General features: G+C 42.9%; 2 protein-coding genes across 2 annotated transcripts in view; one reads left to right on the top strand and one right to left on the bottom strand.

Annotated features, from left to right (window-relative positions):
* Positions 1 to 27: 27 nt before the first annotated feature.
* On the top strand, positions 28 to 13569 carry PNO1 (partner of NOB1 homolog). The gene is made up of 7 exons (XM_051842835.3): positions 28 to 293; positions 518 to 667; positions 5439 to 5522; positions 5700 to 5760; positions 6007 to 6124; positions 12385 to 12455; positions 13109 to 13569. The coding sequence occupies exons 1-7, from the start codon at positions 87 to 89 to the stop codon at positions 13174 to 13176; spliced, it is 759 nt and encodes a 252-aa protein (XP_051698795.3). The 5' UTR covers positions 28 to 86; the 3' UTR covers positions 13177 to 13569.
* Positions 13570 to 16762: 3193 nt separating this feature from the next.
* Positions 16763 to 20415, bottom strand: part of PPP3R1 (protein phosphatase 3 regulatory subunit B, alpha) — an 87473-nt gene continuing 83820 nt past the window's right edge. The window contains exon 6 of the mRNA XM_051842834.3: positions 16763 to 18943. Coding sequence (XP_051698794.1) covers positions 18896 to 18943 — 48 coding nt within the window. The 3' untranslated portion in view covers positions 16763 to 18895. The remainder of the gene's footprint in view (positions 18944 to 20415) is intronic.

The raw sequence follows: 20415 nt of genomic DNA, 5'->3' as shown, positions 1-20415 counted from the left end.
CCCGGCTCCTGCGCGGTGCGCCTGCGTAATGCAGCCGTGCACGTGTTCGAAGTGGGAGCGCCGACCCGGCCCGGAGGTTCCCGGAGATGGAAGGCGAGATGGAGACACAGGGTGCTGGGTCCGAGGACGGCTTCACTCAAGTCACTCGCAAGGGTGGCCGGCGGGCGAAGAAACGGCAGGCTGAGCAGCTGTCCGCATCCGGGGAGGGCGGGGATGCGGGCCGCATGGACACCGAGGAGGCCCGGCCGGCCAAGAGGCCCGTCTTCCCGCCCCTGTCCGGGGACGGACTCCTGGTACTGGCGGGGCCCCTGGGACAGGCACCGAGGCCGGGCAAGCCCGTGGCCTGGCGGCAGTGTTGAAGCCCCCCGGGGCGGGGGGAAGGGACTCGTCTTTACCGTGAGACTGTTCTGAAGTTTCCTAAGTTAAGTTCAAGGAAAGTTGTTGAGGATCAGCTGTCACTTTACGACTCCACCCCCACCCTCCAGCCGTCTCCTCACTTGTGTGTGTGTGTTTACAGGGTGGGAAAGAAGAAACGAGGAAGATTCCAGTCCCAGCCAACAGGTACACCCCGCTGAAGGAAAACTGGATGAAGATATTCACTCCTATTGTAGAACACTTGGGCCTTCAGATTCGCTTTAACTTGAAATCAAGGAATGTGGAGATCAGGGTAAGAACGCCAACCTTTTCCCAATAGTCTGGATTTCCCTGCTACACGGTGAAAAGGCATGCAGAGACTTGCCTTAAGATCTTCCCAGGTGCCCTCGGAAGCTGCATTCCACACAGATAGCAGTAGAATTTTGTGTTTGTGTTGGACGGCGGGAAGGCTTGGTGAAGAGATTGTCATAGAAGTGTGTGAGTAGTGAACTTCAGCGCCTGCTGCCCTATAAACACTGTATATTTAATGAGATTCTTTTAGGGCAAATAAGTTTTTGTTTTGTTTTGTTTTGACTCCATGTTGTTAGTCCAGGATTTAGGCATTTGAAGCTAATTGATTTTGGGCTTCTTTTTCTATTTTACAAGAATCGATGTTCAAAAGTACTACTTTCCCTTTGTAAAGCTTTGTATACCATCATCAGAACGAGTATAGTTCCTCTCTGTTCCTGACCATGCTAATGACACAAAAGAAGCACTGTTCTATTGGTAAAATTTAAAATAGCGTGGGACGTGGCAGTAGAGCCCCGCTCTGCTTCCATTGCCACCTGATTCAGGCTTCTGTGGCTTCAGGCCTCATTTTCCAGACCACAATGCTGTTTTTTGTTTTTACAAACTTTTAAAACATTTTTTAATTTTGATTTGATTTTTAAGTAGTTTTTAAGAGATTCAGTGAGCTTTGTAGATACAATTCTGAGAACATAATGATATCTCCTCCCTCCCTCCCCTTCTCTCTCCTATCTGCCTTCTTCCCTTTTTTTCAGTTTTTGAGATGACATATTAAATTTACATTACAATAAAAAGGTGAATGAGAAGTTTAAGAAGTAAAAAGGAAAAAGACCCTAGTTTCGTGGGAATATAGACTATAGTTATAAACAGTAATTGGAAAAATGACCATTTACCCATATACAATAAATTTTAAAGTAATTACAGATCATTAAAATATAGTAGTATAACATTGTCAAACATTGGTTTGACAGAGGTATAAAGCAAAGCTTTACAAAACTATGTTTGCAGCACAAAAGGGTTTCTTGTTTGGGTTTTTTGTTTGTCTTTTTTTTTTTTTTTTTTTTTGATAGTTACTTCTTTAAAAAGAGAAACAAAGATCTCTCATCTACTGTTCACTCCCCAAATGCTTGTGACAGTAAGGGCTGAGCCAGGCTGAAGCCAACATCTGGGAACTCAATCCAGGTCTCCTGAGTGGTGGCAGGGACCCAACTACTTGAGCCGTCTTCACCTGCTGCCTCCCTGGGTGTGCACTAGCAGGAAGCTGGATTGGAGGGCGGAGCCAGGACTGGAGCCCTGATGCTCCAATTCCGGGTGCAGGCGTCTCAAGCAGCAGTAAAACCACTGTGCCAAAGATCTGCCCCTGATTTTTCTGTTTGAGAGGCAGGAAAATCATTTGCTACAAGCTTCATTCCTCACAAGCCTGCGATGACCAGGACCAGGACCAGCCTGAGCGGAAGCTAAGAGCTGGGAATGCAATCCTGGTCTCCCACAGGGGTTGCAGGAACTCAGTGACTTCAGACATTCTGGGTCTGCATTAGCAGGAAGCTAAGAGTCAGGAGCTGGAGCCAGCTATCAAACCAGGTACTTGAATATGGGGCACAGACCACTTTGTTTTTTTTTTTAAAGAATTATTTATTTATGGGGCCAGTGCTGTGGTATAGTGGGTAAGGCCACCACCTGTGGCGCTGGCATCCCATATGGGTGCCAACTCAAGGCCCAGCTGCTCCACTTCTGATCCAGCTCTCTGCTATGGCCTGGGAAAATAGTAGAAAATGGCCCAACTGCTTGGGCCCCTGCAACCTGCGTGAGAGACTTGGAAGAAGCTCCTGGCTCCTGGCTTTGGATCCTTTGGGGAGTGAACCAGCAGATGGAAGTCTGTCTCTCATTCTCTCTCTCTCTCTCTCTGACTCTGCCTTTCAAATAAACAAATCTTTAAAAATAATAAATAAACAAGATATATTTATTTGAAATTTAGAGTTACACAGAGAGAGGAAGAAACACAGAGAGGTTTTCAATCCACTGATTCACTTCCCAAATGGCTGCAACGGCTGGGGCTGCACCAGGTGGAAACCCTGAGCTTCCTCCGGGTATTCCACGTGGGTACCAGGGCCCAAGTATTTGGACCATCTTCTGCTGCCTCCGTAGGCCATTAGCAGGGAGCTGGTTCAGAAGTGGACTAGCCAGGTCTTGAACTGGCACCCATAAGGGATGCCAGCGTTGCAGGTGGCAGCTTTACCTCCTACACCCCAGTGCCAGCCCCAGGAGCACAGACATCTTAAGCAGTGTGTTTTTTTGTTTGTTTGTTTGTTTGTTTGTTTTTTTTACAGGCAGAGTGGACAGTGAGAGAGAGAGACAGAGAGAAAGGTCTTTCTTTTGCTGTTGGTTCACCCTCCAATGGCCACCACAGCTGGCACGCTGCGGCTGGTGCACTGCGCTGATCCAAAGCCGGGAGCCAGGTGCTTCTCCTGGTCTCCCATGGGGTGCAGGGCCCAAGTACTTGGGCCATCCTCCACTGCACTCCCTGGCCACAGCAGAGAGCTGGCCTGGAAGGGGGGCAACCGGGACAGAATCCGGCGCCCCAACCGGGACTAGAACCCGGTGTGCCGGCGCCGCTAGGCGGAGGATTAGCCTAGTGAGCTGCGGCGCTGGCCCTTAAGCAGTGTTTTAACTGCTTGGCCACATGCCCTCCCCAAAGCTAAGTTTTTAATGAACTTGCCTTCCAAGTAGGAGACCCAGTCGCAGATTCCTCACTCCCCATTTCTTTGCATGCCTACTCTTTTGTAGCATTGTTGTGTGAAGAAGGTTCTCGTCATGCTCCATTTGTTTCTTAGTTCTAGTCATCTTTCAGGGTATAGCAAGTTCTTTCTCCTTTTTGATAAATCCATTTTTAGTCATTTCTTGAATGTCTAAGTTTCATTGTGCTTATTGGCCATCATGTTTATAACAGGATTATCAAATTGGATGCCACTATATTCCAGACATTTAATGGTACTGTGTGATTTGATCTTTAGGACAGCCCTGAGAGATAGGTGATATGTCCCCACCTTATCCACGTGAGGAAACCGAGGATCGGGGAAGTTGAGCATGTTGGCCAAAGTCATTAGACTCAGGAGTGAATATTGACGCTACTAGAGACCACTCAGGATATTTCTCTGTGACCTCCTTATTTGCAGAGAGGAAAACTTAAGACCTACAGTATCTGTGGGGCTTCCCTAGAGTTACATATGGGATTGGAACTGGGAAATAGTGTTTTTATTTATTTTTTTTTTTTTCATTTATTTATTTGAGAGGTAGAGTTACAGACAGTGAGATGGAGAGACAGAGAGAAAGGTCTTCCTTCAATTGGTTCACTCCCCAAATGGCCGCAACGGCAGGAGCGGCACTGATCCGGAGCCAGGTGCTTCCTCCTGGTCTCACGTGGGTGCAGGGCCCAAGGACTTGGGCCATCCTCCACTGCTACCCCAGGCCATAGTAGAGAGCTGGAGTGGAAGAGGAGCATCCGGGACTAGAACCCAGTGCCCATATGGGATGCCGGCGCCGCAGGTGGAGGATTAACCCACTGCGCCACAGCACTGGCCCCGGGAACTAGTTTTTGTTTTAAGATTTATTTATTTGTGGGGCCAGCGCTGTGGCCTAATAGGTAAGGCTGCTGCCTGCAGTGCCAGCATCCCATGTGGGTGCTGGTTCGAGTCCTGGCTGTTTCACTTCTGATCCAGCTCTCTGCTATGGCCTGGGAAAGCAGTGGAAGATGGCCCAAGTCCTTGGGCCCCTGCACCCGCATGGGAGACCTGGAAGAAGCTCCTGGCTCCTGGCTTCAGATCAGCGCAGCTCCGACAGTTGCAGCCATCTGGGGGGTGAACCAGCAGATGGAAGACCTCTCTCTCTCTCTCTGCCTCTCCTTCTCTCTGTAACTGTGACTTTCAAGTAAAATAAATATATCTTAAAAAAATTTATTTATTTGAAAGGCAGAGCACTAATGAGTGGGGGAGAGAGCAGGGTCTAGTTTTACATGTGGAAGTCTGGTGGACTTCTTTGTTACCTAATCCTGCTTAGTTTTAAATCTGTCATCTGTGATATCGTCGAGTGGACTGCACATCCGTATGTCACCATTTTCACTTCTTAGTTTTTAATTGTCCTCACAGATTAAGGTGTTTGTGCCACTGCACCCTCTGTGGTTGTGGTGTTAGAGGCAGAGTGTAAAGCAGGTTATTTACCAATGTAGATGGTTTAGGAGTTGCTGCTCTTCCTGCAGTTTTTGGATAAAGTCTTGGAGGGCAGGGTCCCTGCCTCAGCCATTCTTGGTTTCCCCATCAGTTCTGGGCACACACCTGGTTGGCACTGCAGTTGTTGACTTGGGAAGCGTCAGCATGTGAGTGGTGATGGAGGGTGGAAGCCAGGTCAGGGCTCCCAGGGAGACCTGCCACGAGGGAGAAGAGGCCGAGCTGGGGCGGGGAAGGGCTGCACAGCAGATGGAGTCCATCAGAGCACGAGCCATTGGACTGTGCCAGAGCAGTCTTGCCATTAACTCCCGAATCTGTCACTCATGTGGTATAGCCTGCCTTTGGGTGGAACTGCCCAGCTCTGGGCTGGAAGGTTGTGTTTTTACAGAGAGTACTTAGCCCATGTATAATTTATGCTTATAGCTTAGGAGTCTTAAGCATAGATTGGAGAAGGTCAGTATGAAAGAAATTATAATGGGGAAGCATCTCATTAAAACAGTTTCTTTTTCATTCCCAACTGTATTTTCTCTGTTCTCTCTCGTGCTTTTTTTTTATCAGACTTGTAAAGAAACCAAGGATGTCAGTGCTCTGACCAAAGCTGCTGATTTTGTGAAAGCCTTTCTTCTTGGCTTTCAGGTGGAGGTGAGTGATTTATGACATCTGAACAAAGTCAGTGTGAGCATTTCAGTGGATTGGTTTTTTTTTTTTTTTTTTTTCCCTTAGTTCCAGGGTTTGTGACTTTTAGTCTCACAGTGCTGTCCGTTTCACTCATTCTCAGTTGTCTAAATGGAGGGGCTTCATGGTATTTGTGTATTCCAGGATGCACTGGCTCTCATCAGATTGGATGACCTCTTCCTAGAGTCTTTTGAAATAACTGATGGTAAGCCTGCTGTGACCTTGTCCTCTGGAATTCTGTTCTTTTGTGTTGCTGTCTTGGTATTTCTTCTGTTGTGGCTCTCACAGTTTTCTCTGACAGCATAGACTGGGGCTGTATTTGTAGCAATTTTTAAGTAATGCGCCTTCTGTGTTACTTAGTAGCGAAAGGGCACTAATAGTTAGACTTTATGTGGCAGCAACAGTGCACTTGATTGACTTGCTACCTGACTTCTCCTCTTTTCTCCTTTAGTTAAGCCCCTAAAGGGAGACCACCTGTCTAGGGCAATCGGAAGAATTGCCGGCAAAGGAGGAAAAACCAAATTCACCATAGAGAATGTGACACGGACACGGATAGTTTTGGCTGATGTGTAAGTATCTGATAAATTGTTATACTTTATGTTTCATTGTTGGCTAGTTTTAAAAAAAGTCAGAACAGTTACATTTTATGCCTACTTTTAACACTCAGTATTTCTCACTACATGTTGAACATCACTTATGTGAGAAAATTTTACAAATCACAGCTTTGTTCTCCTTCAGCAATGAGTTTAGAGTTGCTTTTAGAAGAAATTATGTTATGGATACAGATTTTTTTAACTTTTATTTAATGAATATAAATTTCCAAAGTACAGCTTTTAGATTACAGTGGCTTTTCCCCTCCATAACTTCCCTCCCACCTGCAACCCTCCCATCTCCTGCTCCCTCTCCCCTTCCATTCACATCAAGATTCATTTTCAATTCTCTTTATATACAGAAGATCAATCAGTTAGTATTAGCAGACACTAGTCTTGTTTATGGCGTCAGTAATCACCCTAGGCTCTTGTCATGAGCTGCCAAGGCTATGGAAGCCTTTTGAGTTCGCCAATTCCGATCTTATTTAGACAAGGTCATAGTCAAAGTGGAGTTCTTTCCTCCCTTCAGAGAAAGGTACCTCCTTCTATGATGGCCCGTTATTTCCGCTGGGCTCTCACTCACTCACAGAGATTGTTCATTTAGGTGTTTTGTTTTGTTTTGTTTTGTTTTGCCATGGTGTCTTGGCTTTCCATGCCTGAAATACTCTCATGGGTTTTTTAGCTGGATCCGAATGCCTTAAGGGCTGATTCTGAGGCCTGAGCGCTGTTTAGGACATCTGCCATTCTGAGTCTGCTGTGTATGCCACTTCCCATGTTGGATCATTCTCTCCTTTTTAATTCTATCAGTTAGTATTAGCAGACACTAGTCTTGTTTATGTGATCTCTTTGGCTCTTAATCCTATAATTACTATCAATTATGAACTGAAACTGATCACTTTAACTAGTGAGATGGCATTGGTATATGCCACCTTGATGGGATTGAATTGGAATCCCCTGGCACACTTCTAACTCTACTGTTTGGGGCAAGTTCAGTTGAGCATGTGCCAAACTGTACATCTCCTCCCTCTCTTATTCCCACTCTTATATTTAACAGGGATCACTTTTCAGTTAAACACCTAAGAATAATTGTGTATTAATTAAAGAGTTCAACCAATAGTATTAAGTAGAACAAAAAAAAAAATACGAAAAAGGATAAAGTATTAAGTTGTCCATCAACAGTCAGGACAAGGGCTGATCAAGTCATTGTTTCTCATAGTGTCCATTTCACTACAACAGGTTTCCTTTTTGGTGCTCAGTTAGTTGTCACCGATCAGGGAGAACATATGAAATTTGTCCCTTTGGGACTGGCTTATTTCACTCAGCATGATGTGTTCCAGATTCCTCCATTTTGTTGCAAATGACCAGATTTCATTTTTTTTTTTTTTACTGCTGAATAGTATTCTATAGAGTACATATCCCATAATTTCTTTATCCAGTCTACTGTTGATGGGCATTTAGGTTGATTCTAGGTCTTAGCTATTGTGAATTGAGCTGCAGTAAACATTAAGGTGCAGCTTTTATTTGCCAATTTAATTTCCTTTGGGTAAATTCCAAGGAATGGGATGGCTGTGTTGTATGTTAGGGTTATATTCAGGTTTCTGAGGAATCTCCAAACTGACTTCCACAGTGGCTTTACCAGTTTGCATGGATGAAGATTTAAGTAGCATCATGGAATCTTTTCAATGCGCAAGAGCAAACAGTAGGTGTTTCAAATGCCACTATGGGGCTTTCTTTTTTAAAAAAAGTATCTATTTGCTTTCATATTGAGATGGATACATAATTACATGAGTACAAGAGAAATTTCAAACTTAGTGGTGTAAATGCCATTAAAAGTAAAGTTTATTTTAGAGCAAAGAAATTTTTAAATCTATACATAGTTTTTTTATACTATGCATTCTCCACGAACCTTCTGAAACCCCTTCTCTGTCTCCAGGCCTTTGATGTGCACTGGGTAAGAAACTGGGGAGTGCTCGTTTGTGAACATAAATAAGAGACACTTATCCTGAGGGTGCTGGAAGTGAAGCTGCTCTGTTGGGGGTTGGGGATCCTCACTGGCAGATGGCTCCAAGATTACATAATGTCGTGAAGTTGAGAAATGAAGCCTTGCCGAGAGGAGGGATCTGCCTGCAGCCAAGTTCAGGAACAATTTTATTTAATGTCTCATTTTTCTCTAAACTGTGGGCTCATTGTTATTTAGAACCTAAATTTTAGACATTCTTTATACTTTTAGGGCAGTTACACCACCATGTTTGTGTCCCTGTTTACCTGAAGCTAGATGTATTGTTAGAGTTTTGATCTTTTATACATTGAGCTTTGAGTCTGGAATATGGAGCCATGGGATAAAGCTTTGTGAAATGGGCATTTCAAACACATGGAAATGAACACTACATTTTAATGTACCATGTATAGCCCTAAAAGCTTTTGTTGATTTGGAAATCCAAAGATGTAACTGATTTGCTAATGAAACTGTGGTTAGTATATCATTAAGTTTATAACCTACATAAGTTCACTTAAAATGTACTAGTTAGATTGATTCTTTTAACTGCTTTATTATGGCATAATTTACACACAGTGAAATGGACCTGTTTTAAGTATCCAATGAGGTGCTTTTGGATTTTGATTAATTTATTGATTTGCAATGCAGAGAGAATGTTCCCATTTACTAGTTCATTTCTGAAATGCTCACAGTGGTCCACAGATAGGGCCAAAGCCAGGAGCCAGGAATTCATTCCAGATTTCCCACATGTGTGGTAGACTCGCAATCAGTAGAGCCACCACCACTGCCTCCCAGGGTCAGTCAGCAGGAAGCTGGAGTCAGGAGCCAGAGCTGGAGCCTGATATCAAACCTAGGCCCTCCAAGACGGGACACAAGCATCTTAACCACTAGGCAAAGCACATGCTGCAGTTCATTGACTTTTTGGCCAGCGTGATAGAATCCTGTCACCCCACCACACTCCCAGTTCCATCACTGTACAGGTTCCCTTGTGTGTCTTTGCCATCAGTCGCCTTCCTGTACCCTGTTCCCAAGTAACTACTGCTCTGTTTCTGTGCCTATGGGTTTGTCTTTTCTAGAAATTCATATAAATGGAAATACAGTATGTAGGTTTTGGTGTGTCACTTCATTTAATCAGGATGTGTTTTAAATCTTCATTTTTTGGGGGTGTTTTGGCAGTTCCTTTTATTGGCAAGTGCTGGTCCATTCTGTAGAAGTGTTGCATTTTGTTTATCCATTCACAATTATTGAGCATTTGCTTTCATTTTGGAGCTAACTATGAAGAACATTGCTATTGAATTACTTTATCTTAGTATTTTTCTTTCAAACTGAATTATTATACACTATTTGAAATTAAAGAAATGTATTTTGTAGGGTTGCTATAAGTAGGCTAGTTGGAAATCTGTATGTTTGACAGTTTATATTTATTATGATGTCACCATAAAATGGACTGTTATGCACCTGTAAAAGTTTTCTTGTTCAGTGAGTTGTTAATCACCTGGCAAGTAAGAGTACAGGGTAAGCAAGATACAAAACTAAAACCAATTTGTTCCAGATATAGCCAGCAGACCAGATGGGAAGCAGTGCCGCCTGTGTGTCTTCAGGCCTGTATTTCTTTCCAACTGTTACCTCATTACTTGGGTTCTTTTAGTAGCACAACTACTCACACTTATCTTTTCATGTTGCCTCCGTTTCCTCTTTTGTCTTCTACTTTAAATATTTATCAGTGCAAGGCATACATAGACAATGTCTACTGCCTTCCTCTATTCCACCCTCCTTGCAAGAGCTAATTTCAACACTGGCTGATTTTTAAAAGTTATTTATGGCTATAATCCCGCAAATTTTGCTTACATACAGCTTCTTGATTTATTTTTCAGATTCATTGGTGATTTTCTGCCATAAAAGTTGAAGCCTTCTTTCATCCCTTTGCTTCCTGCGCTGTATACACCCAGTATTTCTAACACTTACCCTCACACAGCCACCTCACCTTGGTGCTTCTGTTAGACCAACGTTCAGTGTTGTGTGAAGACAGGACTCAGTGTTCAATACATTCGAAACTGAGCTAGGGAAAATCCTGTGATACCTTTGCTTTGCAACTTTGCTGTCCCCTGAGAAGGTAATTGTTAGGTGCCTGTGTGCTGTCTTTTTTTTTTTTTTTTTTTTTAAATATTTATTTTATTTATTTGAAAGAGTTACAGAGAGAGAGGTCTTCCATCTGCTGGTTCACTCCCCAGATGGCTGCAACGGCCAGAGCTGCACCGATCTGAAACCAGGAGCTTCTTCCAGGTCTCCCACATGGGTGCAGGGACCCAAGGACCTGGGCCATCCTCTACTGCTATCCCAGGCCATAGCAGAGAGCTGGATCAGAAGAGGAGCAGCGGGGACTAGAACCAGTGCCCACATGGGATGCCAGTGCTTCAGGCCAGGGCATTAACCCGCTGTGCCATAGCACCATCCCCACATGTGCTGTCTTGATTTTCAGTGTCATAATTTAGTGAAAGCTATCCGTCATTTGTAGCTCCTTGTGGCATAGTCAGATGTATCCAGCATTTCAGAATCTCTCCTGGAGCCTTCTGTTCCAAAAGCACTCCCTCCCACTCTGCCCTCATCCTGGGTTCTGCTTTCACTGTTGCCCCTTTTGCTGTTAGAGCCTCCTGGGCCATACTGTCTCTTTCCTGGTGTTCTGCTCAATGTTCCCACTGCCAGTTTAGCTGTAACTTTACTGGGGTCTGAGAAGTCACTTCCCACCCACCTGCTTCCACCTTCTTGGATTTTCTTTCTTTGGATTTATGACTGTGGCCATTCTGGAGTGGCACTGGGGGAAGGAGCCCAAGTGTATGTATGTGTCCAGTCTATCCACAGGGGTCTGGAAAGGAAGAAAGCACCACTGGCAAAGAGCAGGCAGGCCTGGTGCACTCACGGAGTTCATCACTGTAGGTGTTAAAATAATGGGGCTGTGAGGTTATGGTGAGCACTTTGGCTTTTACTCTGGGTGAATGGGAGGTCCATGGATGACTGAGCAGAGAAGGGGGTGGTAGGATGTCAGGGCAAAGACAGCCTGAGGTGGGGAGGATCCATAGATCAGAGGGTTATTGATATTTGTGAATTAGGTGGTGAGACTTGGAATGATAGATGTTGAGTGATAGAGTGGGAGTAGAGTATTTGAAATTGAAGTCATGGAGGGTTTTAGAACTAGGTATGACCACGGACGGAAGAGGATGGAGTAGCATGGGAGAAAAGATCCAGTATTGGTGTAAAGGATGTGACCTGAGAGGCTAGGGTTTGGTAGTTAGCTGACTTCTCAGATAGTGAAACTTTAGGAATCATGATGGGAGCAGTCAGAGAACAGAGAGCCAGGAGATAAAGTCTTTGAGAATGATACACAAGGGCAGCCATGGACCATGGCAAGTAGGGTGTAGGTGACACGGTATGGAGAGAGCAAACCCAAAGCTCAGTGCTGGAGGGCAGTGAGTGGTCTGCATGTGGCATGAGGAGCCAGGAAGGCACCTGCCCCTTCTCTAGGACTGATGGTACATGGTTTGTGGAGGTAAAACCAGCCACTAATTGAGAGCTGTTTCAGCAAGAAGCTAAAGGGATTATTAACAGAAGTTTGCAATAAAGAGGATTTAAACAGTAACTATTAATAGAGGGCACAGTGGAAACATTTTGAAGATAGAAAGTCAAAATTCTTTATTATCAACCTTATTTCAGTCAGTCAGTGGAGATACTCAATAAAAAGGTCTGAGTGATCCTCAGGGTAGTGAAGCAATTTAAATAATCTTTAGGAAGCTGTGAACTTGAAACCAAATATGTTGTAATTAACTATAACATTACTTGCATTTCTGGGTATTCAGTGACCAGCTCTGCTGACGTGTGGTCTTGGACAGATTTCTAGATTTCTGTTAAATGTCTTTCCTCATCTGTACAATGGAATAACACTTGTCTGTCTAAAGTCATGTGAGGATTAAATGAGCTGTGTGCAAAACCCCAGCATATAGAGAGGACTCACTGGATGGTCACCATAAAGGAACTTTTTGGTTTTTTCTTTTTTTTAATTGGGTATAATTCACTTACCATAAAATGCACCTTTGTAGAGTAACTTTTAGTGTGTGTATGGAGTTTTCCAGCTATCACCCCTGCCTGCTTTTAGGAAAAATATCTATCATAAGTTTCCAGAACTTTTTGAATGATAGGACTTAAGGAAGAAGTGCTTTTTGTTGCTACCTTGTCTCATTTTGTCTTTCAGGAAAGTTCACATCCTTGGCTCTTTCCAAAACATCAAGATGGCGAGAACTGCCATTTGTAACCTCATCCTGGGTAAGGGCAGTTTCTGTGCTGGTCTCTCTGGAAAGCATGGAGAATTTAGGAACTGAAACCACATTTGCAAAGCTGTGACAGTAGAAACTTTGAGAGTTGGCAAATGTGGATGTAGAGAAGGAAGGAGGAATGTTAGTATTTTTGCTTAGAGTCCAGTTGTCTGCTAGAGGAGAGAAGGGAGGTATTGGCTGATAAAGCTTGACTGCTGCTTTCCCCACGGGAGTGCAGAGAGCCATTCGAGCATAGCAGGGGGCATCGTTTTTGGGTAACGGAAAGGGCGCTGCAGAATGGCCTCTGCAGCGTAACTGAGCGGCTGGACCGCCCTGTCAGCACCCAGCAGCACAGGCAGGAGCGTCCGAGTGTCGGGGCTGCAGAGCTTGCTCAGGGAACACATGGGGTTTTCCCGGGTGCCCCGGTCTGACAAGATTGGCTTCTTTGGAAATATTTTGACAAATGGGTGCCTTTGGCTCTTAGAAATTGCAGACACCTTTTGGAGAATACTTGGGTATGACTTCCTGTGAGATACTTCTGATAATTTAAAAATAGATCCAAATTTTAAAAGATCTTGCTGTTTTTCAGGTTGTAGACGCTCCCTCCATGTAGTTTTTCCACGTGTGAAGACATGTGTTTCAGCTTTTTTTTTTCCTTTGCAGGAAATCCTCCCTCAAAGGTTTACGGCAACATTCGAGCTGTGGCTAGCAGAGCAGCAGATCGATTCTGATGCCAACTCTGTGCCTTTTCATCTTGTCTTTGGACTCTCTAAAGAAAAAGACCTGCCATTCTACAGGCTGCACAGGAAACCATGTCACGTTGAGCCCGCGTCCCTTCATTCTCAGCCAGACGCATAAATACCAAGGTTTAACCGTGTTTACCCTCAGTAGCTTTCAGGGCAACACAGATGTCAACATCTAACGCTGTTAATATGTATAATCTTTTCATTTTAAAGGACATGTAGCAGATTCATATCATACATAAATCTCTTATTTGGCAGGAACTTCTGGTTGGCTTAAATATGTATGAATGTGTTAGTTTTTATTTATAAATTTATAGCTTTTTATGAATTTATAAACATCTCTTCTGTATAAATTGTAATTAAAAGAATCATTTCAGGAAACCGCTGTGAATCATGACTCTTAGAGGTGGGGGCTTGGTGACTTTTTTCATTAGGTCAAGCAGCTGTACGAACCAGTAAGCACTCATCTTTATACAGATTTTTTTTTTTTAGATATTTTTTTTTACTTGAAAGTCAAGTTACACAGAGAGAGGAGAGGCAGAGAGAAAGAGAGAGGTCTTCCATCCACAGGTTCACTCCCCAAATGGCCGCAACGGCCAGAGTTGCACTGATCTGAAGCCAGGAGCCAGGAGTTTCTTCCAGGTCTCCCATGCAGGTGTGGGGGCTCAAGGACTTGGGCCATCTTCTGCTTTCCCAGACCACAGCAGAGAGCTGGGTTGGAAGTGCAGCAGCAGGGTCTTGAACCGGCGCCCACATGGGATGCCGGCACTGCAGGTGGGGGCTTTACCTGTTACGCCACAGCATTGGCCCCTTTATATGGATTTTGTAGTTAGTAAAGACCTCCTTCAAAAGATTAATGGGAGAGTTTTATTTTTTTTTCAAGTAGTTAAGCAAAGTACTCAGACATGACCAGTGTTAGGTAATTTCTTCTTTATAGTAATCATGAAATGGCAAAAGAATGTTTTTCCCCTAAGAAAACTTCTGCAGTTACAATAGTTTTTGTTGTTAATATTGGAAAGGCAGAGTAACAGAGTGAAGGAGAGAAAGATTTCCATCTGCTGGTTCACTGCCCAAATGACTGAACAGCCAGATCTGGTCCAGGCAAAGGCTAGGCCAGAACTCCATGTGGGTGGCAGGAGTCCAGGTACTTGAGCCATCATCTGTTACCTTCCCAGGGACGTTAGCAAGGAGCTGGATCAGAAGCAGAACAGCCAGGACTAACACTGACACTCCATATTCAAAGTTTTGACTAGCATGTAGTAGGTACTTTTCTGGGAACTGTTTCCACAGCTTTCATCAGGCTTTCAAGGCACTAGGCTGAAAGGAACCATCACTAGGTATTGATGTTCGGCATCAGCAAGCAACTGAGGCCCCAAATTAATAACATCAACTTGGGACAATCTGTTCTCTATTTTTAAAGTAAGATGTTTTGGTATTTTTAAAATTTATTTTAAAATCTCTTATGTAGTCAACTCTCAGTAATAAAGAGAACAAATACAGTTGCCTGACAGGGTTAGTCCCCATGGAGTTGGGGCACTTTTTAGGAGGTGGGTCTAGTGGGAAGTCTTACGGTTCCTGAGGATGTGAGGTGGTCATTATTGCAAGAGGGGGGTTATAAAAGCCTGAGCTTGAGACCTGCTGAGGTGTGGCAGTTTGAGCTACCACCTGTGACACTGGCATTGCCTACAGGAAAGTCTTTTCTAGTCCTGTCTGCTCTGCTTCCTAATGGGCCTGGGAAGGTAGCAGATGATGGCCCAAGCACTTGAGCTGCTGCTATACAAGAGAGACGAAGATAGGTGTTCCTGGCTCCTGGCTTTAACCCGGCCCCCATCTGGCTATTGTACCCACTTGAGGAGTGGATCAGCTGATGGGATGGGAGATCTATCAAATAAGTAAATCTTTGGTTCAGGGGAGGAAGCCTGAGTTTGGGCTCAACCACTCTTTGCTTCCTATTTCACTATGTGATCCTTCCTCCATGTGCTCCCATGGACCTCCCTGCCAAAGCCAAAGCCTTTGCCATGCCTCTCCAACTGTGATCTTAGTACTCTTCATAAATTAGCTGCCTTTTTATAGTAATGGGAAACTGATATAGGCATATACTCAGGTTGAACTGCTGGATCTTAGGGTGCTTAGTATTTTTTGGGAAATGCTGCAGTTTCCATAGTGGCTATACCATTTTCCATTCCCACTAGCAATGCACAAGGCTTCCTGTTTCTCCACATTTCTCCAAGGTTTTCTGAAAATTTTTTTGGGGGGAGCATAATAGTGCACCTTAATGGGGATAAAGTGGTATCTAATTATCTTCAGTTGCATTTCTCAAATCACATATCTTTCCATGTGCCTCTTGGCCTTCTGTATATCTGTTTTACTATTCAAGTTTGTTGCCCATATTTTAATCAGGTGTTGATATATGGTTTGCAAGTATTTCTTACTACTCTGTGTGCTGGTATTTCACTTTATGAAGCGTCATCCACTTTAAAGACTTACAAATTAGGTAGATAGGAGTTGGGCTGGCACTCCCTATATGGGCACCAGTTCATGTCCCTGCTGCTCCACTTCCTGTCCAGCTCCCTGCTAATGGTCTGGGAAAAGCAGCAGAAAGATGGCCTGAATCCTTGGGCTCCTGTCACCCACATAGGAGACGTGGAAGAAGCTCCTGGCTCTTAGCTTCAGCCTGGTCCAGCCCTGGCCATTGCAGCCATTTGGGGAGTGAACCAACCAGTGGATTGAAGCTCGCCTTCTTCTCTAACGGCCTTTCAAATAAATAATCTTTAAAAATAAATAAATAAAAGGGAGATGTGACTTTGTGCCACCTACCTGCTCAGGATTTACAAGCTTAACTCCTAGGATACCCTAAGGAGCCGCAGATCATTTGCATAGTATCTCACTAGTGTGCACTTGACAATATGGATGTCCTCAAAAAATATAATCCTTACCTTTTATGCGCAGTGACAAAAGTACTGAAAAGTGTTATGAATTCAGTCTGTAAATAGGGCGTAGGTTTAATTCATTATTTACTGGGCAGTCACTAAGAACTGGCTATTCTTCTGGACAACTGGGGCTATCAGTGAACAAGACAGATCTCGACCTTTGTGGAGTGGAGAGCTTTTATTCAACAGCCAATTAAGACAAATATACAGACTCACAGAAAAGGACGAATGCTGTGGGAAGGGGAAAAAATGAAGTGGGAGAAAGCCCAGATACATTTGTATTTTAAAGTAGAGCAGGCAGGACATACCTGAACAAAGCCTTGAAGGCGTGAGCTAAGAGACTGGGAAGTCTGAGGTGGTAGCAAGCCAAAGGCTGCATGTGCCACAAGGAGCTCAGGTGGCTGGGGCAGGGCAGAGCAAACGATAGTAGTAAAGGAAGAGATGAGGGCAGGGAGGGGCGGAGGCAGAGTTGTTCTCCAGGGCTTTGTAGTGACTTCTTGCCTCTTACTCAGTGATAAAGCATCTTTATCCATGCCCTGCAGATTCAATACTGCTTCACTGGTTGTTGTTGTTGTTGTTGTTTTTAATAAAGAATTAAAACTATGGCTGTGAAAGTCCACCAAAGACTACTGAATACATTCAAACAAGTTTCAAATATTTTATTTTCTTATTCATACAGTATGAAGTTTTCTAAAGATCCCACAACATGACATATCATGCAGAAGAAAAACTAAACATTCAACATAAACCACCCCATCCCTTCCCCACCCCCACACACAAACTAAAAAAAGAAAAAAGAAACAAAACAAAACAAAACAAAAAAACAAAAAAAACCCAGAGAGAAACCCTCATTCCCCAGTAAGGAAATAATGTTTGCACTATTTTTCTGTAACGCCAGCCAAGATATGCACAAGCAAGAGAAATAGAAAGCATTTGCTAAAATATTTGTAACAAATACTTATGTACAAAAAATTCACAAAAGACTAGTTCCCCCTTGAAGCAGAGCACATGGCAGTTGACACTGGAACAGATCAAACCACTGGCTGGGACTTTAAGCCACGTACTGATCCAGAGGAAGAAAGTTACATGTAGTGGAGATTTTCAGTTTGAACATTAACATTTCCAAAGTTTGGCAACATTATCTTTTAAAATTATGCAAATTATGTAAACAAGAGGTACATTTTAAATCGATCTACATGCAAAACTCCATGTCATGCAAGGACACCAAGCACCGGGATTTTTCTCTCACAGACAGAGCCCATGATGTGCAGCACTCAGTTGAAGGAACAGCGATGGCAGGCAGGTGTGCTCAATTTAATAAGATTCATTCACCCTGATTCAACCCGCCCTTTTCCACTCTTGATTATAAAACCAGTTTTTATAGAAAAACTATATAGGGGAAGACTACTATCGTATAAAGCTAACTGAAACGTTTTCTTCCAGCCAATAGTACCTTTGCAGAAAAGGGAAGGGATAATATCAAGTGGTGGAAATGATAACACTACTTTTATATCACACACATTTATTAAGTTAGCATCCATTACCAAATACACGGGCAAACCAAGAAAAAACCATCATGCACTCTCTATGCCTTGTGGAAAAGACATTTACGAGGTATAAATTTAGATAAATTTTGCTCTTCTGTGGCATATAGATTAGCAAGATTTCTCCCATTTGAATCACAAATATATGTGGGTGTCTAGATACATACATGCACGTTAAATATCACCATTTTTAAAGATTAGCTGCAAAGTCTTGCGCAACACAGAAGGGAAATTCATGGTTCAAACACAAGTTTAATGACAAATTATTTACCCATGTAATGAAACAAATGGATGTCCTAAGCAGGTACATGATTGCTTCAGGTATCCTTCATAAAATAACCTAGCAGATAAACCATAATTGCCTCAGATAGCTTCTGGCCTTTATAGAGAATCACAACTGGTAACATTTATTCGGGGACATCTGATAAATGCAACGGCTCCTAGTTACTAAGTAACAGAATGAAGCAGCCATAGCATTATGCAGTTACTATATTGAACACAAGAACTAGCTCTTGGCAGTAGCACTGAACTATACTTTCTCCTCAAGCAGAGATGGATTTAAAGCTGCTCAGAAATGAGACACAGTCCCTAGAAATATATTCGTAGGTATAAATAAAGTTAGACACTTTTGTTACAAAAATGTAATTAAGGTAAAATAATAGGACGTTAACAAATGCTTTGTCAATCTCTCAAAGGAGAAAGCACAGAAAAAGGAAAATAGCTGGCCTAACACCTGGTTCAAATTGTACAATCTTCTATCTATATATAAAATTGTGTGAAATAAAAGTAAGGATGCTGTATGTTCTGCTTGGCACTTTAGTACTCTATCATTTTGTTTCTGAATCAAGTATATTAAATTAAAAGCCAACCTACTACATATATAGAAAGCTACATATATCTATATATAAATATTTACATATGTATATATAGATACTTTCTTGTTATAAAAGATGAAGAAAAATAAATTAAAAAGCCAACCCTTCCCTTTCTCCACCACAATGATATGCTCTTCTCATGCTGCTGTCCTTCAGACTGTAAAGTGCTACACTGAGTTATTGAGAGAGTAAGAGTTCAATAACACTTAGTTGGCTTCATGAGGCTCATGTTGGAAAATGTGGCTTCACAGAGAAAAATACTTCCATTTAAATACACAGAGAGCATTGCTGGACGTCTTGAGCAGATCTTCAGAGATGGAGAAGAAAGCAAAAGTGTTGGGTGGTGCTCTTTAAAGAGTCACACGTCTACCACCATCTTTTTGTGGATATCTAGGCCACCTACAACCTGCAAAGATAGAACAAATCCAGCTTAACAATATTTGGGAAACTACTTTTTAGTTGCTAACCATCCTATCGCAACTATAATTCCAAAAAAACACATTATTTGAGCAGTTCAAAAAAACTTTAAATATGCTCCCAAAACTGCTGAAGAAGCATATTCAAAAACAATTTTTTGAATGGTCACCAGTAGAATTTTCATAGCTCCTTTCTCCTAGGATATAGACTGTTTTTCTGTAGTCTAGGATAAGGGTGAGCACATTTGTTCTGTAAAGAGCCAGAAAGTAAATATTTTAGGCTTTGTAGGCCACATAGTTTCTTCTACATTTTTTTTTTGTTTAAAAAGACAACACTGTAAAAACTGGGAGACAGCATTGTGGCACAGTGGGTTAATTACTGCTTATGATGCCTGCATCCCATACGAGCACTGCTTTGAGACCTATCTATCCTGAACCATCTCCCTGCCAGTGTGCTTGGGAAGCTAGTGGAAATGGCCCGTGTGCTCGAGTCCATCACCTGTAGAGGAGACCTAGATGGAATTGCAGGCTCCTGGCTTCTGCCTGGCCCAGCCCCAGCACTTGTGGCCATTTGGGGAACAAACCAGCAGACACAAGATTTCTCTTTCCCTCTCTCTAACTCTGCTTTCCAAATAAATGAAAAATAAATACAAAGGTAAAAATCATTCTTATCTCAAACACAAAGAAAAACAAGTCACGGGCAGAATTCAGCCTGCTCTGCAGTTTGTTGGGCCCTACTCTACAAACCTAGTATCACAAGATAACCAGATGTCACCCTAAAAATTACCCCCCAAAATAAAACATGACCTTCACTGTCAGCCTCCTAGAGGATATTAGGGTTGAAAATGAATAAAATGTCCTGCACGTTACTTTTGCACGGAGTTAAATATATTTAGAGTTATATATTCATATATCTCAGAGAATACTGACATGGTAATCTATTTAGGGGGATGTTTTATTAAGTATAACCTATGTAAAGTGAGAACATTAAGTTAAAAATGTCCACATTCTGATGAAATTTCACAAAATGAACACACAAGTAATCAACGTTTACATTCTTAGCAGAATTTCTCTCTGGCTCCCTTCCAGGCACAGGCCTTCTCACCTCTTCTTATCTCAAACCCCAGCAACACCCCCAACACACACAAGTGCTAGAACCATTATTTTGACCCTTAACACATAGTTCAGTTTATTAAATTTATTTGTTTATTTGAGAGGTAGAGTTACAGAGAGAGGTCTTCCATCTGATGGTTCATTCCCCAATGGCTGCAACTGCTGGAGTGGGCCAATCCAACACCAGGAGCTAGGAACTTCTGGGTCTCCCATGCAGATGCCAGGGGCCCGAAGATTTAGGCCATCTTCTACTGCTTTCCCAGGCCAAACAGAGAGCGGGATCAGAAATGGAGCAGCCAGGAAATGAACTGGTGCCCATACGGGTTACTGACACTGCAGGTGGAAGCTT

Source organism: Oryctolagus cuniculus, chromosome 2, assembly GCF_051225735.1.
Source record: "Oryctolagus cuniculus isolate XC-2025 breed Fujian yellow rabbit chromosome 2, ASM5122573v1, whole genome shotgun sequence".
NCBI lineage: Eukaryota > Metazoa > Chordata > Mammalia > Lagomorpha > Leporidae > Oryctolagus > Oryctolagus cuniculus.
This window is presented reverse-complemented; position numbering and strand designations above follow the sequence as displayed.

Bases quoted from the DNA above. Each gene is read 5' to 3' on its own strand.
- PNO1 (XM_051842835.3), top strand. From the start codon at position 87: ATGGAAGGCGAGATGGAGACACAGGGTGCTGGGTCCGAGGACGGCTTC. The intron at 668-5,438 runs GTAAGAACGCCA...TTTTTTTATCAG, and splicing joins CAAGGAATGTGGAGATCAGG to ACTTGTAAAGAAACCAAGGA. The intron at 5,523-5,699 runs GTGAGTGATTTA...TGTGTATTCCAG, and splicing joins TTCTTGGCTTTCAGGTGGAG to GATGCACTGGCTCTCATCAG.